Source organism: Palaemon carinicauda, chromosome 30 (genome assembly GCF_036898095.1).
Source record: "Palaemon carinicauda isolate YSFRI2023 chromosome 30, ASM3689809v2, whole genome shotgun sequence".
Classification (NCBI taxonomy): domain Eukaryota; kingdom Metazoa; phylum Arthropoda; class Malacostraca; order Decapoda; family Palaemonidae; genus Palaemon; species Palaemon carinicauda.
In genome coordinates, this window is record NC_090754.1 from 93,275,186 (window position 1) to 93,295,060 (window position 19,875).

The 19,875-nt window shown below is 48.4% G+C and overlaps 1 protein-coding gene across 1 annotated transcript in view; it reads right to left on the reverse strand.

Annotated features, from left to right (window-relative positions):
- Window positions 1-1,733: 1,733 nt before the first annotated feature.
- mRpL43 (mitochondrial ribosomal protein L43) overlaps window positions 1,734-19,875 on the reverse strand; it is a 31,958-nt gene continuing 13,816 nt past the window's right edge. The window contains exons 3-4 of the mRNA XM_068354483.1: window positions 13,571-13,773; window positions 1,734-1,995 (exon numbers count right to left, since the gene is read on the reverse strand). Coding sequence (XP_068210584.1) covers window positions 1,837-1,995; window positions 13,571-13,773 — 362 coding nt within the window. The 3' untranslated portion in view covers window positions 1,734-1,836. The remainder of the gene's footprint in view (window positions 1,996-13,570; window positions 13,774-19,875) is intronic.

Genomic DNA, 19,875 nt, shown 5'->3' on the forward strand with positions numbered 1-19,875 from the left:
AAAGCGTATGATAGAGTTGATAGGGAAGCAATGTGGAATGTTATGAGGTTATATGGAGTTGGTGGAAGGTTGTTGCAAGCAGTGAAAAGTTTCTACAAAGGTAGTAAAGCATGTGTTAGGATAGGAAATGAAGTGAGTGATTGGTTTCCGGTGAGAGTGGGGCTGAGACAGGGTTGTGTGATGTCGCCGCGGTTGTTTAACTTGTATGTGGATGGAGTGGTGAGAGAGGTGAATGCTCGAGTGCTTAGACGAGGATTAAAACTGGTAGACGAGAATGACCATGAATGGGAGGTAATTCAATTGTTGTTTGCGGATGATACTGTACTGGTTGCAGACACAGAAGAGAAGCTTGGCCGATTAGTGACAGAATTTGGAAGAGTGTGTGAGAGAAGGAAGTTGAGAGTTAATGTGGGTAAGAGTAAGGTTATGAGATTTACGAGAAGGGAAGGTGATGCAAGGTTGAATGTCATGGTGAATGGAGAGTTACTTGAGGAAGTGGATCAGTTTAAGTACTTGGGGTCTGTTGTTGCAGCAAATGGTGGAGTGGAAGCAGATGTACGTCAGAGAGTGAATGAAGGTTGCAAAGTGTTGGGGGCAGTTAAAGGAGTAGTAAAAAATAGAGGGTTGGGCATGAATGTAAAGAGAGTTCTATATGAGAAAGTGATTGTACCAACTGTGATGTATGGATCGGAGTTGTGGGGAATGAAAGTGATGGAGAGACAGAAATTGAATGTGTTTGAGATGAAGTGTCTAAGGAGTATGGCTGGTGTATCTCGAGTAGAAAGGGTTAGGAACGAAGTGGTGAGAGTGAGAACAGATGTAAGAAATGAGTTAGCAGCTAGAGTGGATATGAATGTGTTGAGGTGGTTTGGCCATGTTGAGAGAATGGAAAATGGTTGTCTGCTAAAGAAGGTGATGAATGCAAGAGTTGATGGGGGAAGTACAAGAGGAACGCCAAGGTTTGGGTGGATGGATGGAGTGAAGGAAGCTCTGGGTGATAGGAGGATAGATGTGAGAGAGGCAAGAGAGCATACTAGAAATAGGAATGAATGGTGAGCGATTGTGACGCAGTTCCGGTAGGCCCTGCTGCTGCCTCCGATGCCTTAGATGACCGCGGAGGTAGCAGCAGTAGGGGTTTCAGCTTTATGAAGCTTCATCTGTGGTGGATAACGGGGAAGGGTGGGCTGTGACACCCTAGCAGTACCAGCTGAACTCAGTTGAGTCCCTTGTTAGGCTGGGAGGAATGTAGAGAGTAGAGGTCCCCTTTTTGTTTTTGTTTCATTTGTTGATGTCGGCTACCCCCCAAAATTAGGGGAAGTGCCTTGGTATATGTATGTATGTATGATTCATTTAGCACTACTTAAGATACAGTGCTGTATAAGAAAAAATCACTAGAGCATTGTGAAAAACGCTTTGTGGTCCTGGTGACGTAAACATTGTGAAGACCAAAAATTGGGAGGGTTTACCTGGAAAGGAACCCTTTGGGCAATCCCCTGGGTTAAGGGTCCTACAACAGCAATCCCCTGAAGAGAGGCTATGTGAAGAATTTTTCCTTATGTTAAATGTTGAAGGCTTTGAAGACATAAGCTCGGCATCAATGACCTTAGATGTCAGGCTGCCAGAAAACCTCAAATCAATCAATCAATCAATCAATCATAGATACAAGCAATGTGACGTAGAAGTAACATTTATAAAAATAAAACTATCTAGGTGACATTTATTAAAACTAAATAGCATCTTATAGTTTTATTTGCATATAAAATATTTACAGTACAGTAATGGTCATCACAAATAAAAAGTACTAGAAAGGATTGAACATGAAGCTTAAAATGTATCTCAGAACTTAGTACTAATAACTTTCGAAATATTCTTCTCTCCCAAATCTTTTATTTCAGCAGAATTGGTCTCGCTCTCCATAAGCTTCTGTTTCTCAAACATTTCTCTAATAATTTCAGTGGCACTTTTCTCTTTTACCGGTGCAGAAGACAGTTCCTCCTGGAAGTAAAAAAAAAAAAAAAGTGCAAATTATTTAAAGCCTACATAGGGAAGGGGGACTTTTTATTTTTTAACGTAATAATTAATGCAAATACTAAGATATTCTATTAGTTTTTTCTATGCAGCATACAAAGTATGGAATAAGAGTATACGTTGTATTAAAAATGAAAAATTCGGAGATAATTTGTATTTTTCCTAACCATACAAACCTTAGCTATTTACATGGGGTATTACTTTCGGCGTAGCTGAAATGACGAGCCATTAGATTTTTAACGAGGATTAACTACCCTCTCGCTAGTTAGCGAGGGGGTAGGGGAGGGGTAACTAGCAACCCCTCCCACCTCACACACCGGTGAACTGATTCACTTCGCTTAGAGGTAGGACTTCCCGGGGGACAGGGCTGGCGGGCAAATATGTGTAAATAGCTAAGGTTTGTATAGTTAGGAAAAATACAAATTATCTACGAATTTGTCATTTGTTCCGTAACCAAAATACAAAACCACGCTATTTACATGGGGTGACTTAACCCGGAGGTAGGGTGGAAAGTCTCAGCCTTACTGGCTTTGGCTTTTGCCTGGGGACTAAGAATCCGAGTGAGCAGCACTTGAGAAAAAGAGTCCCTGCACCTCGCAAATTCCTTGCTCCGCAAGGAACGTGTGGCCTACATAAGCTTGTGTGTGAAGGAATGAAGTCTGACTTGTCCTAGGAAGTTGACCTGAAGTCCTTTAGATGGAATTCTAGGTTAGGACGTTCCCAATACCACCTCGTCAGGGTATGGGGGACGCGACAGTATTATATTACAGTAATACTAGGAACACAAGGAAGCATGGTTTACCTGCAGTGGTTTGAGGTCAGCTATGCAGAGAACCCAGGATGCTGCTTTTCCCAAGAGAGGGGAGGATGAAGAAAAGAGTAAGGGCCAGACATACTTTTTCATTCATGCAGTCTAAAACCGGGTAATAATGCCCTCAACCTTCTGCTACCTGTTCATTAAGGAGCCTGAGGTTGGACCAGCTGTTGCGCAGCCACCACAGGGCCGATAGAGAACGTATCGAGGCTCCTGTGGGTCACGTCCTGCAGGTAGTGGGCTGTGAAGGTCGTTTGACGCTTCCAGACCCCAGCTTGTAGCACCTGCGTCACAGAGAAGTTTCTCTTGAATGCCATGGACGTTGCGATGCCTCTGACATCGTGTGCTCTAGGGCGACGTGACGGAGGAGGGTCTGGATTCAGGGCATGATAGATAACCCTTCGAATCCAAGCTGAGATGGTATTCTTGGAGACCCTCCTCTTCGTCCTTCCTGTGCTCACAAACAGGGCTTGCACGCGAGGAGGAACTGCAGCTGTTCTTTTAAGATAACGCCTCAGACTCCTTACTGGGCATAGAAGGAGATGGTCTGGGTCAACTGTTACAGAACGAAGACTCGAAATCCTGAAAGAGTCGAACCGTGGGTCCGGAACTCCAGGATTTTGAGTCTTAGCAACAAACTCTGGGACGAACCCGAACGTTACCTCCCCCCATCCCCTTGAATGGGCGACGTCGTACGAGAGACCATGAAGTTCACTGACACGCTTGGCTGAAGCCAGAGCGAGCAGGAACACCGTCTTCCAAGTCAGGTGACGATGAGAAGCCTGGCGTAATGGTTCGAACGGAGGTCTCTTAAGAGCCTTAAGAACCCGAACCACGTTCCATGGAGGAGGTCTCACTTCCGACTGAGGGCAGGTGAGTTCGTAGCTTCGTATGAGCAAGGAAAGTTCCAGCGAGGAAGAAATGTCCATTCCTTTCAGCCTGAAGGCCAGCCTTAAGGCTGAGCGATAGCCTTTCACCGCCGAGACCGAAAGGCGCATTTCCTCCCGCAAATATACAAGAAACTACGCTATTGCTGGAATAGTGGCATCGAGGGGAGAGATACCCCTTCCACGACACCAACCACAGAAGACTCTCCACTTCGCCGGGTAGACCCCTGCAGATGACTTTCGCAGGTGTCGAGACATCCTCTCCGCAACTTGTTGCGAAAAGCCTCTCTCTGTGAGGAGATGCTGGATAGTCTCCAGGCGTGAAGCCGAAGCGATGCTACGGCTTTGTGGAAGATGTTGCAGTGTGGTTGCCTCAGTAGCTCGTGTCGTGGGGGGAGTTCTCTCGGGAGTTGCAGAAGGTCCGGGAACCACTCTGCATGATGCCATAGCGGAGCTATCAAGGTCATTGACAGGTTGACTGATAGTCTGGTCTTGTTGAGCACCCTTCTCATCAGACAGAACGGTGGGAAGGCGTAGACGTCGATGTTGTCCCACCGTTGTTGGAAGGCATCTTGCCAGAGTGCCTTGGGGTCCGGGATTGGGGAGCAGTACAGCGGCAGCTTGAAGTTCAAGGCTGTCGCGAACAAGTCCACTGTTGGGGAACCCCACAAAGTCAGGACTTTGTTGGCTACTAGAGGATCCAAAGACCACTCGGTACTCACTATCTGCGAAGCTCTGCTCAGACTGTCGGCGAGCACATTCCTTTTGCTCGGAATGAAGCGAGCTGATAGTGGTATCGAGTGGACTTCGGCCCATCTCAGAATCTCTACTGCAAGATGGGATAGCTGTTGTGAAAAGGTACCTCCCTGCTTGTTGATATAAACCACTACTGTGGTGTTGTCGCTCATCACCACCACAGAGTGACCCGCCAGGGTCTGTTGGAACTGTTGAAGGGCCAGATATACGGCCTTCATTTCTAGCAGATTGATGTGGAGGTACTTTTCTGATTCTGACCATAGGCCTGAGATCCTGTGGTTCAGAACGTGGGCCCCCCACCCTTCTTTTGACGCATCCGAGAACAGCATCAAATCCGGGGGGAGGACTAGATCCACTCCCTTTCGAAGGTTTCCGTAGGTCAACCACCATTGCAGGTCCGTCCGTTCCGCAGGCACCATAGGGACCAGAATGTCCGGGGAATCGTAGCCTTAATTCCACCGGGACTTGAGCCGCCATTGCAGGGATCTCATCCTGAGGCGGCCGTTTGGAACTAGACGGGCTAGGGAGGACAGGTGACCAAGGAGACGTAACCCAGATTGGGCTGGAAGCTCTTCCCGTCTGAGGAAAGGCTCTGCGACCCTCCTCAGCCTTGCTATCCTGTCGTCTGATGGAAAGGCTTTGTGGAGATTGGTGTCCAATATCATGCCTAGATATACCAGTCGTTGAGATGGAAGCAGAGAAGACTTCTCGAGATTTACCATGATCCCTAGATCTTGGCAAAGTCCCAGAAGCTTGTCTCGGTGTCGAAGAAGGGTAGACTCCGAGTCTGCCAGGATCAGCCAGTTGTCCAGATTGCGAAGGAGATGGATGCTGATCCTGTGTGCCCACGAAGATATCAGGGTGAACACTCTGGTGAACACCTGTGGTGCTATGGAGAGACCGAAACACAGCACCTTGAACTGGTAGATTTTGCTGTCTAGGCTGAATCTCAAGTACTTCCTGGAAGACGGATGGATTGGGATCTGGAAGTACGCGTCCTTTAGATCCAGTGTGCACATGAAGTCTTGCGGTCTCACTGCAAGTCTGACCGTCTCTGCTGTCTCCATGCTGAACGGAGTTTGTCTGACAAACTTGTTCAGGGCTGAGAGGTCGATGACGGGTCTCTAGCCTCCAGACGCCTTCTTTACAAGAAAGAGTCAACTGAAGAAACCTGGGGAGCCGTCGACGACCTCTTGGGCAGCATCCTTCTTGAGCATGGTCTCGACTTCTGCCAGAAGGGCTAGCCCCTTTGCCGATTCCGTGGCATAGGAGCTCAACGACACTGGATTCGCTGTCAGAGGAGGAAGAGATGTTATGAACGGGACGCGATATCCTTGGCTGATCACGGAGATCGTCCAGGAATCGGCCCCGAGTTGATGCCACCTGAACGTGCAACTCTGCAGGGATCCCCCCACTGGTGGACACGCAGGGGAATTGCCAATCCTAGCGTTTGCGGCCTCGTCCGCTCCCTCTAGGATTCTTGCCTCCCCTGGAAGACTTTCCGCCCTTCCTGTCCTTGACAGGAAAGGGCTGCTATTTGGACACCTTTGCCTTTGCTGCCGGAGCCGGTTTCGATGTCCTAGACTGACGAGGCTGTTGTTGTTGAGGTGCTGGAGGCTTGTAGGGTCTGGATGTAAGAGCCCTTTGGAGGAGAGAATCGTGATTCGATTTCCTCCACCTCTCAGCTGTCCGTTCCACATCCTTGGGCTCAAACAGGCTCTTTCCAAGGATGGAAGAGTGTCTGAGCTTGCAGACATCCACGGCTGGGACCTTCGCATGGAACCTCTCGGTCACCGCATCACGACGCTTCAAGATCGACTTTGCCCACAAGTTCAAGACTTGGTGAGCTAGAAACTCGATGGTGCGCGTGCCCGAGAGGAGAAAAGTCTCCATGGCCTTCCTAGTGCACTCCTTAGACAAGTCCTCGGATCGCAACAGGATGCTCAGAGACCCCAGCCAGACATCCAGCCACGAAGTGGCCTGCATGGCACACTTTGCGACTTTCTCCTGGCTCAAGATCTCTGTAGCCGAGAATGTCACCTGCCGGGCGGAGAGTTTCTCAAGAGAAATTCCCCTGGAAAGCTCTTCCACAGAATGGTGGAGAGGAAGAGCTAAACAAGACTCCCCCATGATCTCGAAGTACCTCCTCTGTTGTACACGAGGAGGTGGGAGGAGTTTGTTGCCGGCAGAGGAACGGCTGGAGGAGGCGAGTTCAGAGAGATGGCTCTCAACCTTGTCTCTGGCGCTCTTAACCCCCTGGGACCAGGGCAGAGCCGCACTGGCCTTCGGAGGTTTCTGAGTGCCGTAGACTTGGTCCAGAACCGTATCCTTGCCTTCGCGAGGGGCGGTCTCCGGGTCCTCGAACCTGTTGATTTGCCTCATCTGACTCAGGACCTGCCAGAAGGCATGCTCCGATTCATGCAGCTCTCCTCCTTGTGGACTGGCAGCAAAGTCTCCTGTCCCCAGCTGCTCTACTTGGGGGGACACGTGGACGTTCTCCTGGGGTCTTGCTGGCTCTGGTCTAATCCGGGATGAAGACTTAGGGACGGTCTTCGAGTCCTTGGGCTCCCTCCTAGGAGAGATACAGGACTCCAGTAAAGAAGTCTGAGGGCTCCTCTCTGCTCCCACACGAGACGATTCTCCTACTCGAGGTGGGGTTCCTCCCATTGGTGCCGTGGGAGAATGTCTCACCTCGCTGGACTCTCCCGAGGACGGAAAGGCTTCGTCCACAGGAGAAGGAGAAAACGTCTGACGGACTTCTTGGGAGCCAGTTTAACCCTAGGAGAAGTCACCACGAAGTCCACTCCTCTCCTCTTCAGCGGAGACGAGGCTGCCGTTGGTTTGAGGCCTAGATCAGCGAGGGCTGGCTTAACAGCTTGGACGACCACTTTGATCAGAGACCCAAACCAAGGCTGACGGCTGACAGACGCAGTGTCAGCGACTCCCGCTGGAGGGAAGGGGATCGGGAGTAGACACCACAGAGCCTGCCTGAAAAGAAGAAGAGCGTTGCCTAGACCTCTCTGAAGATTCTTCCTCCTCCTGCAAGTGCGCTGCTCTGCGCTTACGGGGTGAAGATCGTGACGACGATGATCTGGAAGTACGCGCTCCAGAGGACTCGCAAGGTTGCCCGTGCTGCGAAACTTGGCGGGAATCGCGGTCAGGATCGCGCTGGCGCTAGCGCGATGGTATAATCGTGGGTTCGCGCGGGCAAACGTTGGCGCACATGCACGCGGAGATGAAAGCGAGGGTGCGCGTGGGCGAGAGGGGGAGTGGGCGCGCGGGTGCGTAGGTGAAATTGTGCGTGTGGGCGCGCAGGTGAGGGTGCACACGGTTGTAAGGGTGAGCGCTGGCGGCCGGGAGAACGACGGCGCGCAGGGGAGCGATGGTGTGTTGGCGAATGATGGCGCGTAGGGCGAGAAGGCGATCGACTGCGCATAGGCGAGTTAGCGCGTGGGCGCATAGGAGACTTTTGGCGATCTGACGTATGGGCGCGCGGGCGCGTTGGGAAACGCTTGCGCGCAGCCGAATAATCGCGCGGGATATCGCTGGCGCGTAGTGGCGCGGTCAGTAGATATCAGCTGGGACGCAGGACCAGAAGGTGTAGTGGCGCGCAAAGGCGAACGCTCGCGGGCTTGCACAGGAGACTTTTCATGGGCGCGCAGAGACTCGTACCGGTCTAGAACTGCGCACAGGAGAGTGCGCGCGATGGCGCGCAGGCGAAGGCTGGCGCGTGGGCGAGGTCTGCGGGCACGCAGGAGATCGACGGCAAGGGGGCAAAGGAACAACCTCCTTGCCTGCACCCAGATCCGGAGATCGTGGGTGCGCGGGCGAACGTTGGCGCGCATGGCGCGCATCAGCACCAGGATGCGCAGATGTGCGCTGGCGAGTCGACGATCGTGGCCGCTCAGGAGAACGTGGGCGCGCAAGGCGCGAAGCAGGAACAGGGCGCGCAGATGTGGGCTGGCGAGCAGGAGAGAGCTGGCGCACAGGAGATCCCTGACGAGCAGGAGAGCCCTGACGCACAGGTGAGCGCTGGGGCGCAGGCGAGCAGATCTACGGCGAGAAGACATGGCTGCAGGAGATCGCTGGCGCGTTGAGTCCGAAGGGTCCTCAGCAGGAGAGCGCTTGCGCGCTACTGCGTGCGAGCACGCAGGAGAACGTGGGCGCACAGGTAAAACCTGGCGCTTAAGGAACTTACTCTCATTGAGAGATAAGCTCTTATGCCCCGAAGGGACCGGTGCCCGTTGGAAAACGGGGAGCGTTGGCGCCCACTGCTCATCTGCGTCCAGGAACGGAGAAGGAAGACTAGCAGGTCTGGCAGGCATGGGAGATCGCGAACGATCAGCTGAGAGGTCTAGCGATGCAGCTGCAACGGTCTGCTCACGTCGAGGAGGATCCTCTGCGGAGGACGTCGAAGGCGATGAACCGAAGAGGCGCCTCCTAACTCCCTTATAAGGAGAAGGAAGGCCTCTACGGCGAAGAGGAGGGCGAGCCTTACGGTGAAGACGACCTCGAGGGGCAGCAACACCATCGTCGGTCCTCCGAAGAAGAGTCTCCGTCAGTGAATTACCCCGAGGGGGAGAATCACCCGCAGGAGAGACCGTTGGACCCAGCTCCTCCCTCGAAGGATGTTCGGAGGGGGGAACTGAGCCTTCAGCAACATCCGCAACAACAGCAGGGGTTTGGCCCGACCCGTCAGAAGCCTCTGCCACAACAACATCGACAATAGACAGAGGATCTACCTCTGCTATTACCGGCGACTGTTTGACAGCTGCACCCACTGGATCAGGTCAAACAGGGCTTCCCTGGAGGGCAAGCCCTTAAGCCCCAAGGAAGCCCAAAGCTGCAAAAGATCATTGTTAGCCACAGAGTCATCAACATCAATATCCTCCCCCGGAGGTGGAGGAGGAGGAGCTGCCTCGCTATGGGAGGCAACTTAATCTCCCGAACCCCGAGGTTGGTCAACAAAAGAAAGGCCTACGCTACCACTCGACGGCCCCTCGCGTGAGACCGATCGAGTGGGAGCTTCAGAGGAGGTTCGGGCAACGGAAGAAGAGTCTTTGGAACCTTCCTTCTTCAAGGCAGGCCTTGAAGGAGAAAGGTCACGCTTAAACTTCTTCTTACGTCGCCGGGAAAACCTCTCCCACTGGGAGGTAGACCACTCCCTGCACTCACTACAAGTTTTATCCCTATCACACCGTTGACCTCGGCAGTACAGACACAAGGTGTGAGGGTCCGTCTCGACCGCCGACATGAACGTCCCACAAGGGCGGTCGGGTAGTCCAGGGCACTTCCGCATGATAGAAAGAGGTCAACTTCCAAACACACGTGCTGTAAGAAAAAGTAAAAAAATTAAGGCTGTCAAAAATGCGAGGGTGAGACAGACAGGTCGGATCATCACCCGAGCCAAAAGTGAAGTGAATCAGTTCACCGGTGTGTTAGGGGGGAGGGGTAGCTAGCTACCCCTCCTCTACCCCCTCGCTAACTAGCGAGAGGGTAGTTAACCTTCATTAAAAATCTAATGGCTCGTCATTTCAGCTACGCCGAAAGTAATACCCCATGTAAATAGCGTGGTTTGTATTTTGGTTACGGAACAAAAAACATTAAAACCATTAACTGAATCTTCAGACTTGCTGTCAGTTGCAATCTAACATATTGGTGGTACATAGAGATGATTAACAACTGGTTAAATTCAGTAATCCCTTTCTTTCAATCAATTTAAAAAGACAACCTCATTAAATTGCTCACAACAGATTTTTTTTTTTTTAAATTCCCCATATACAAAGAACTAATGAAACTACTTCACACATGCAAACATTTCTCTAAAATCCCAAATCTTAGTTTGATATAACATGGGATATAATTGCTTTTAGATGAAAAGTTTTAAAATATTTAGATTTTTCCTAGCTATACATAATAACCTGAGTCCTATAAAATAAGGAATGTCTTTAGTTGAGGTGGAATGAATGTTAATGAGATAGTTAATGACAGGAGGCGAGTGTGGGCGAGTAGCCCTCCCCACTCTTCTGTCAAAGGTTCTTCTCTTTTGACCTTTAGTTCAGGACTTAGAGGAGGGGTTAAGATAGGAAGTTTAACTTGAAAGGACTCAGGTTTGCACAGTACTGCTAGGAAAAACACAAATCACTTGTAAAATGTATTTTTTCCTATCCGTAAACCAAAACTTTCATCCTTTAAATAGGAAAACTTGATATTTGTGGGATGAAATCCCCTAGAACCAAACTGCTTTGTTCTTTTTCCTCCCTGGCATATGCTAGTCTCCCTGATCCCTTACAGAAGTGAGGTAGATGACTCAAGAAACCCCTTATCAGTGCATCAAATGAATGAGTAAGCTGATAGGGCACAGCCAGTATTTAGTAAAGAACCAGGTGCTCGGTCAATGAAGGAATTTTTCTTGCCCTGAAGAAGAGATTCAGTCTGGAATAAAATTCCTGGCATATGATAACCGATGAGTTTGGTATTCATTCCAGCATCCTCCCCCTCATCTAATAAAAAGGAGAATGATTATTTCTCACAGATATAACCTAATAAGAAGTGCTTAGAAATGTAGCTTAACCAGGATCAGTGTCAGATCCAGCGTGTAACTGTACAAGCTCTTCATCCCCAAGAGAGGGGAAGGGAAAAAGAAGCAGAAGATCCCGCCATTCTATATTTTGTTTTAAACTTATATTGAAGGTGTTACCTTACACAAGATGCTTTCTGTCCTCTGTAGAAACTGGCCAGTCACCACAGGGGGTAAGAACTAAAGTACTGAATGACTTGTGGCTCTACTCCCTCAAGAAGAAGGTGGTGAAAGCTGTTTGAGGCTTCCAAACTCCTACCCAACTTTATTATTATTATTATTACTACTTGCTAAGTTACAACTCTAGTTGGAAAAGCAAGATACTATAAGCCAAGGGGCCCCAACAGGGAAAATAGCCCAGTGAGGAAAGGAAACAAGATTTTAAGAACAGTAACAATATTAAAATAGATCTTTCCCATATAAACTATAAAAATCTCTAGTTCAATCTAGTACCTCAAACCCCCCATTAGTTGAGGTGCAGTGTATGCTCGTTTGATCATTTCACAAAACCAGAAAGTAGGTTTTCTTCTGCAACTATCTTGGTTCTGGCAGTGCCTTAGGAAGGGTCATTGGCAATCAGGCTTAAGATGTCGGGTCCTCTTCAGATAGCACAATAGAGTGCCCTCACAGGACACAAAAACAAGTCTTCTCCCTTATCATCCGATGCTCCATCTAATGAGGGGATGGAGGAGGTCTTGCACCTGGGGTTATAGGCCAACAAGTTCTGTGTTTTGACATGAATGTCGGCATAACCTAAAGGAGACCTCCTTCCAACCTTTAATGTAAGAGACTGAACAACTCGCCTACTCAAAAAGAGTCTCGAGAGCCCGCTCTAACAATCTTCTCTAAGGTTTATAAAGGTAGGTGTAAGAGACGTGATAAAATGGGTCCCATCTCTCTATGCAGGCTTAAGGTATGGCAGTGGGCAAGACTACTTGAAGCTCTTATCAAGCACAGACAACTCCCACAAGGAGGAGAGGTCTATGCCCTTCAGTCAGAAGACCTTGCTCAATGCAGAATGGTAGTCCTTCACAGCTGTGACAGAGGTGCTTCTCTTTGTGAAGATAGATGAAAAAGTCTCCTATCTATGCTAGAGATGCCCCAACCAGAGAAGTAGCTTTTCTATGACGCCAATTACAAAAGATGACCCAATTTCCCTGGTAGACAATTAAATAGGACAGTCACAGGTACCCAGATTTCTGTTCAGTCCCTCGCAAGAATTCTTTCTCTCGTAGGAAATAATGGTTAGTCTCAAGCCTTGCAGTGCAATGTAGAACCAAAACACTGCTTAGTCTTTGTCAAAACACTGCTTATATTACTTAACCAGCATACAGTTTAGCTACATTCTACAATTTCCCAATATTCCAAAAAGAAAGAAAACAATCTACCAGTATCTATAAACGATAAACAGCTGAACAACAACCCTTTTCTTCAAGAAAGAGGTGTGTGGCATCCAACCAGCTTAACTACAGTTATTAGTCTACTGGCTCCTGCATTTACATTTAGATAAAAATCACCTCTAATTTCTTTCCAGTTGAGTAGTTAGTAGCAGTACAAATCGGTCAACGCTTTTGTTTTTGGGTAACCTTATACCAGGGAAAGTTTATTAATAAAAATTTTTTAACATGCAATTGTCATTTGACAGGAGAGAATGGTGTACGATATGCCACTTAACACAAAAATTCATAAATTTGGTAACAAGAAAAAATAGCATTATGAATCTCACCTGACCAATACATTTATAAAAAAAAACCTAGTGTAAATTGAGGAACTGTTTTATCCCGAACTCTAGTTTACATGCTAAAGTGCTTATGCAGTTGTGAAGGGTAGGGGCTCACCCTTCTTACCAAATGCCACTAACTATCCAATTAACTATACCACTGTCATTCCTGTTAGTTACCAATTCACTTGGCTCTATCACTAATTTTAATAGTACCTCTACTTCTTGTGCCATAGGTTTTTTAAAGCAATTTGGCACCTCATGAATAATACAATCTTAAAACCACATAGAGACATACCTTTTAACTCCTTCAAATTCTACTACCAGATTACCTATTTTAATTTTTTGAGTCAAGGGCCACGAAGCTAGTGGCTTTGATCGATTTCAAACGTAACCGTCTACCAGATAAGATTCATTTAAAACTATCTCAAGAGATCATCAATCATATTTCTAGAAAATCACATGAAAACTGTATCAAGCATAACGTAAGGAAGTTGGCCAGCTGGATAAGAAGGGATCAAATGGAATAAAAGGAAAAAAAAAAACAGAAAGCAAAGCAGTAAAAAGTGCTTGCTATTAGTGCTGTTTCAAATATGCAAACTAGCTTGAAAAGTTTCTATTATCACAGGTTAGCTGTGAATTGCTTTCCATTCAAAATCAAACTTAATTAACAATAGAGTACCTTTCTTCATAGAATTTTTTCCCACTCTCAGTACAAAGTAGGAATGAAAATCAAAAATAAGGGAAGGAAAACGAATAGTACTAATTCATGAATTATGGCTTACATTTGGATATGTAGTGATATTAACTTGAGGGTCTCGATGAAGCCAGGGCGTCCACACTCCCTGAATTGATGGATGGTCTGTATGCTGTAGTTTACGCAATCGTTCTGTTGGGTATCCAGACCTTCCTCGCATGTAGGCCATCCAGCGAACAATATCTTCACAGGGAAGATTGTGCGTTGATATATATTCCTCTCCGCCGTTCACTGCAGAAACATAATCACTTAAGTGACAAAAATAAAACGGTAATGAGATCTGATCTACACTACAGAGATACAAATGCAGATCCAACTGAAATCTTAAATTTCAAATATTGTATCAAAACTTATTACTAAGATGAAGAAATACTTTAATAAAACAATGTTATATCACTTAATACAGTAAGCAAAACAACACCTGAAATAACCTGATGTTTATTTCATATGAAACAGGACTATTTGCCGACTTTTATAGCCAGAAATCGTAAGCATGGGAGTCAGGTTAGGCCTGTAGCCCAAAATTTAACAATAATTGACTTATAAACAGCTTCTTGGAACCCATTAAGTTAGTAAGCTGAGAACCTACTGTACTCCTATTTACTTGTTAGAATAGTTCCTGTAACAGTGATGTTAAGTAAAGTACCGGTAAGTGTAACTTTGGTTCTGAGTTTGCAAAGATATCTTCTAAAATTTATCATGCAAAAAATTTAAATGTCCAATACTCAGAGAAAGTTAAAAGATAGTTAGGACAAGTCTTCAAAGATAATCACAATCAACTTACAATAAGAATGTGAAAATTCAGTACTTTTTGAGCAAATTCTAGGGCCAGTTATTGTAATAGAAAAGGAAGGAAAACTCGGTAATGGATGGAAGACAGGACTAAATTTGTTTTTTTTTTAAAGGAAATATTGTAGACTATAAAGTAAAATGGGCAAAAGCCCCATTCACGAAGATGAACATCTTATATTTCATATCCCAAGTCAGATGATCTTTACAGAAATGTTTGAGAGCCAAATTCTATACTGTATAAATAATGAAGAGGGTCTCAGAATTACAACCAGGGAACATTTATTATTATTATTATTTTATTATTATCATTATTATTATTATTATTATTATTATTATTATTATTATTATTATTATTACTAGCTAAGCTACAACCCCAGTAGGAAAAGCAAGATCCTATAAGCCCATGGGTTCCAACAGGGAAAAATAGCCTAGTGAGAAAAGGAAATAGGGGAATAAATAAACAGTATGAGAAATAAATGAACAAACAATATGAGAAATAAATGAACAATCAAAATATGACAAATTCGGAGATAATTTGTATTTTTCCTAACTATACAAACCTTAGCTATTTAATATGGGTATAACTTTCGGCGTAGCTGAAAAGACGAGCCATTAGAATTTTAATGAGGGTTTACTACCCCCATCGCTAGTTAGCGGGGGGTAGGGAGGGGTAGCTTGCTACCCCTCCCCCCTCACACACCTGTGTGCTGAGCTCACTTTGCTTAGAGGTAGGACTTCACGGGGGATAGGGCTGGCGGGCAAGTTTGATAAAATAGCTAAGGTTTGTATAGTTACGAAAAATACAAATTATCTCCGAATTTGTCATTTGTTCCGTAACTGAAATACAAACCACGCTATTTAATATGGGTGACTCAACCCTTAGGAAGGGTGGAAAAGTCCCAGCCATACTGGCTTTTGGCTTTGCCCGGGGACTCATTATCTGAGTGTGTCAGCACTCAACAATAAAGAGTCCCTGCACCTCGCTTGCACCTTGCTATGCAAGGGCTGCGGCCTACATAAGCTGTGTGTGAAGGATTATGTGTGACTCGTCCTAGGAAGTTGACCTGAAGTTCTTTAGATGGAAACTTTAGGCTTGGACTCTCCCAATACCACATCGTCAGGGTATGGGGACGTGACAGTATTAACTTAATACTAGGAACACAAGGAAACATGGTTTACCCGCAGTGGTTTGAGGTTAGCTGTGCAGAGAACCCAGGATGCTGCTTTCCCCAAGAGAAGGGAGGATGAAGAAAAGAATATGGGCCAGACATAACTTTTCTTTCATGCAGACTAAAACCGGGTAACAATGCCCTCAACCTTCTGCTACTTGTCCATTAAGGAGCCTGAGGTTTAAACCAGCTGTTCTGCAGCCACCACAGAGCCAATAGAGAACGTATCAGGCCTCCTGTGGGTCACGTCTTGCAGGTAGTGGGCTGTGAAGGTCGTCTGACGCTTTCACACTCCTGCTTGTAGAACCTGCGTCACTGAAAAGTTCTTCTTGAAGGCCAGGGGCGTAGCTACGCCCCTGACATCATGCGCTCTAAGGGGACATGACGGAGGAGGGTCAGGATTCAGGGACAGATGGATCGCCCTACGAATCCATGCCGAGATGGTATTCTTGGTGACCCTCCTCTTTGTTCTCCCAGTGCTCACAAACAAAGCTTGCACTTGGGGACAAATGCAGCCGTTCTTTGAAATAACCTCGGACTCCTTACTGGACACAGTAGGGGAAGGTCTGGGTCACCTGTTACAGAACGAAGACTCGAATTCTGGAAAGAGTCGAATCGAAGATCCGGCACTCCCGGATTCTGTGTCTTAGCCACAAACTCAAGAGATGAATATGAACGTTACCTCCCTTCATCCCCTTGCATGGGCGATGTCAACGAGAGACCATGAAGTTCACTGACTCGCTTGGCCTTGGCGAATGCTAGTAGGAACACCGCCTTCCAAGTTAGGTGGCGATCTGAAGCCTGGCGAAATGGTTCGTAGGGAGGTCTCTTAAGAGGCCTGAGAACTCGAACCATATTCCATGGAGGAGGTCTCACTTCTAACTGAGGGCAGGTAAGATCATATCTTCGTCTGAGTAGGGAAAGTTCCACTCCTTTGAGCCTGAAGGCTAAGACTTAAGGCTGAGCGATAGCCTTTCATTGCAGAGACTGAAAGGCGCATTCTTCCCGTAAATATACGAAGAACTCCGCTATTGCTGGAATAGTGGTATCGAGTGGAGAGATACCCCTCATGACTCCAACAACAGGAACTCGCCACTTTGCCTGGTAGACCCCTGCGGATGATCTACGCAGGTGTCCAGACATCCTGTTCTCAACTCGTTGCGACAATCCTCTCTTAGCGAGGAGATGCTGGATAGTCTCCAGGCTTGAAGTCGAAGCGAAGCTACGGCTTTGTGAAAGATGTTAGCATGTGGTTGTTTGAGTAGGTTGTACCGTAGAGGGAGTTCTCTCGGAAGTTCCGTTAGGAATTGCGGAAGGTCCGGAAACCATTCCGCGTGATGAGCCACAAAAGGGTCATCGAGAGATTGACCGATATTCTGGTCTTGTTGAGCATCCTCCTCATCAGACAGAACGAGGGAAAAGCTTACACGTCAGTGCTGTCCCACCGTTGTTGGGAGGCATCTTGCAGAGTGCCTTGGGATCTGGGACTGGGGGGCAATACTGTACAGCGGGAGCTTGAAGGTCAGAGCTGTAGCGAACCGATCCACAGTCGGGTAACCCCACAAAGTTAGGACTTTGTTGGCTACTGGATGATCCGAGGACCACCCGGTACTCATTATCTGAGAAGCTCTGCTTCGACCGTCGGCGAGCACATTCCCTTTGTCTGGGATGAAGCGAGCTGATAGAGGAATCGAGTGGACTTCGGTCTATCTCAGTATCTCTACTGAGAGATGGGATAGCTGCTTGAAAAGGTACCTCCTTGCTTGTTGATGTAAGCCACTACTATGGTGAAGTAGCTCATCACACAACAGAGTGATCCGCCAGGTCCTTGTTGGAACTATTGAAGGGCCAGGAAGACGGCCTTCGTCTCTAGCAGATTTATATGGAGGCACTTTTCTGATTCTGACCACAGGCCTGAGGTCCTGTGGTACAGAACGTGCCCCCCCCCCCCCTTCTTTGAGGTGTTCGAATACAGCATCTGAACCGGAGGAAGGAACGAGAAGATCCACTTTCCTTCGTAGGTTCTCGCTTGTCACCCACCACTAGCGATTCGTACGTTCCGCAGGAACCATAGGGATCATGGTGTCCGGGGAATTGCAGCCTTGATTCCACTAGGACCTGAGTCGCCCCTGGAGAGACCTCATCCTGAGGCGACCGTAAGAACTAGACGAGCCAAGGGTGAAAGGTGACCGAGGAGACGTAACCACGATTGGGTTGGAAGCTCTTCTCGTCTGAGGAAAGGGCTTGCGACTCTTCTCAGCCTTGCTATCCTGTCGTCTGATGGAAAGGCTTTATGGAGATTGGTATCTATAATCATGCCTAGGTGAACCAGTCATTGATTGGGCAGCAGAGCGGACTTCTCGAGACTTACCATGATCCTTAGATCCTGGCAAAGTCGTAGAAGTTTGTCTCGGTATCAAAGAGGGAATGACTCCGAGTCTGCTAGGATCAGGCAGTCATCCAGATAATGGAGGAGACGGAAGCCGATCCTGAATGCCCAAGATGAAATTAGGGTGAACAGTCCGGTGAAATCCTGTGGTGCTGTGGAGAGACCGAAACACGGCACCTTGAACTGGTACTCCTTGTAGTCTATGCTGAATCCTAAGTACTTCCTTGAAGACGGATGGACTGGGATCTGGAAGTACACGGCCTTCAGGTCCAGAATACACAAGAAGTCTTGCGGTTTACTGCCAGACTGACTGTGTCTGCGGTCTCCATGCTGACCGAAGTACAGTATGCTTTCATCTGGACCTCTGCCCACAGAGTTAGCCGCCTTGCTGATCCCATGACAAAGGTATTAAATGACACCGGACACGCGATATCTCTGACTGATTACGGAAATCGTCCAGGAAACGGCCCTGAGTTGCCGCAACCTGTCTGCGCAACCTTGTAGGTATCCCGCCACTGGCGGACATGCAGGGGAACTGGCAATCCTAGCGTTTGCGGCCTCGGCTGCTCCTTCTAGGATTCTTCCCTACACTGGGGGACTAATTGCCTTTCTTGTCCTTGACTGGAAAGGGCTTAGACCCCACTGTCTTAGCTGCCGTTGTTTTGGTGGGACGTGGTTACTGAGGTGCTGGAGGTTTATAGGGCTTGAATGTCAAAGCCCCATATAGGAGGGAGTCTTGGTGACTTCCTACACCTCTCAGCCGCCTGCTTCACGTCCTTAGGCTCAAACAGGTTCGTTCTCATAACGAAAGAATGTCTGAGCCTGTAGATTTTGGTGCTAGGGGACTCCCGTTACTGTCTTGGAGTCCTTTGACTCCCTCCCGGGAGGGATGCAGGACTCCAACCATGATGGAGGCAGGCTCTTCTCCACCCCTATTCGAGAAGACTTTACCGCGCGAGGTGGGGTTCCCCTTAATGGTGTGATTGGGGAACGTCTCAACTCCCGTGACTCTTCTGAGGGCGGGAAAACTTCGTCCGAAGGTGAGGGAGAAAAGTCTGAGGGGGAGAGTGCCTACCTCGAAGACTTACGAGGAGACAGCTACGACCTCGTTAAAGTTACCTCTTCCGAGACTCCTCTTTTTCTCATCGGGGGAGTGGATGTAGCCAAGGATTTGTGGCTCAACTCAGAGAGAACAGCTTAAAAGCCGGTGCTCTGATTAGAGTCCCAAACCAGGCTGCCGGCTGACGGCTGCGCTGTCAGACACTCCCTCTGGAGGGGAAATCACCTGTATAAAGATAAGGAAGGCATGTCCCTGGGCCTTTCTGAAACCTCCCCCCATCCCCCCCCGGGCAAGCTCGCTGTTCTGTGCTTGGGGGAGGGGGGGGGGAATGTGGCGATGGCGCCCTTACCGCGCGATGTCTGGCAGCCTCGCCCGGGGGGGAGGGTATTGGTGATTGCGCTAGGGAGCGCGCTGGTGCTCGCGCGATGGGGAATACCCGGGGGTCGCGCGCGAGAGACTGTCGAAGCGCTGATGCAGGCGCGCAGGAGACTGCTGAAAACGCTCGCGCGCGGGCGAGACTTCATAGAGTGCGCAGGAATCATACTGATGTGCAGGATCAGAATGAATAGCCCGTGTGGACCAGAATGTTGGAGCGTGCTGCAGCGCGTAGGAGTTTGTTGGCGTGCGCACGGAAGTCAATCGGCGCGCGTGCGCGTGGAAGACCATCGGTGCGCGCGAGCGCGCAAGACTATTGGCGCGCACGCGCAAGACTATTGGCGCGCGCGCGGGAGTTCACCGGTACCCGCGTGCGAAAAAGATCGTCGGCGCTTGCGCGGGTAAGAAGATCGTCGGCGTTTGCGCGCGTAAGAAGATCGTTGGCGCTTGCGCGCTTAAGAAGATTGTCGGCGCTTGCGCGCGTAGAAGATTGGCGAGCGCGTGCGGGAAACCATCCCTGCCTGCGCGCGGACGATCGTCGGCGCTTA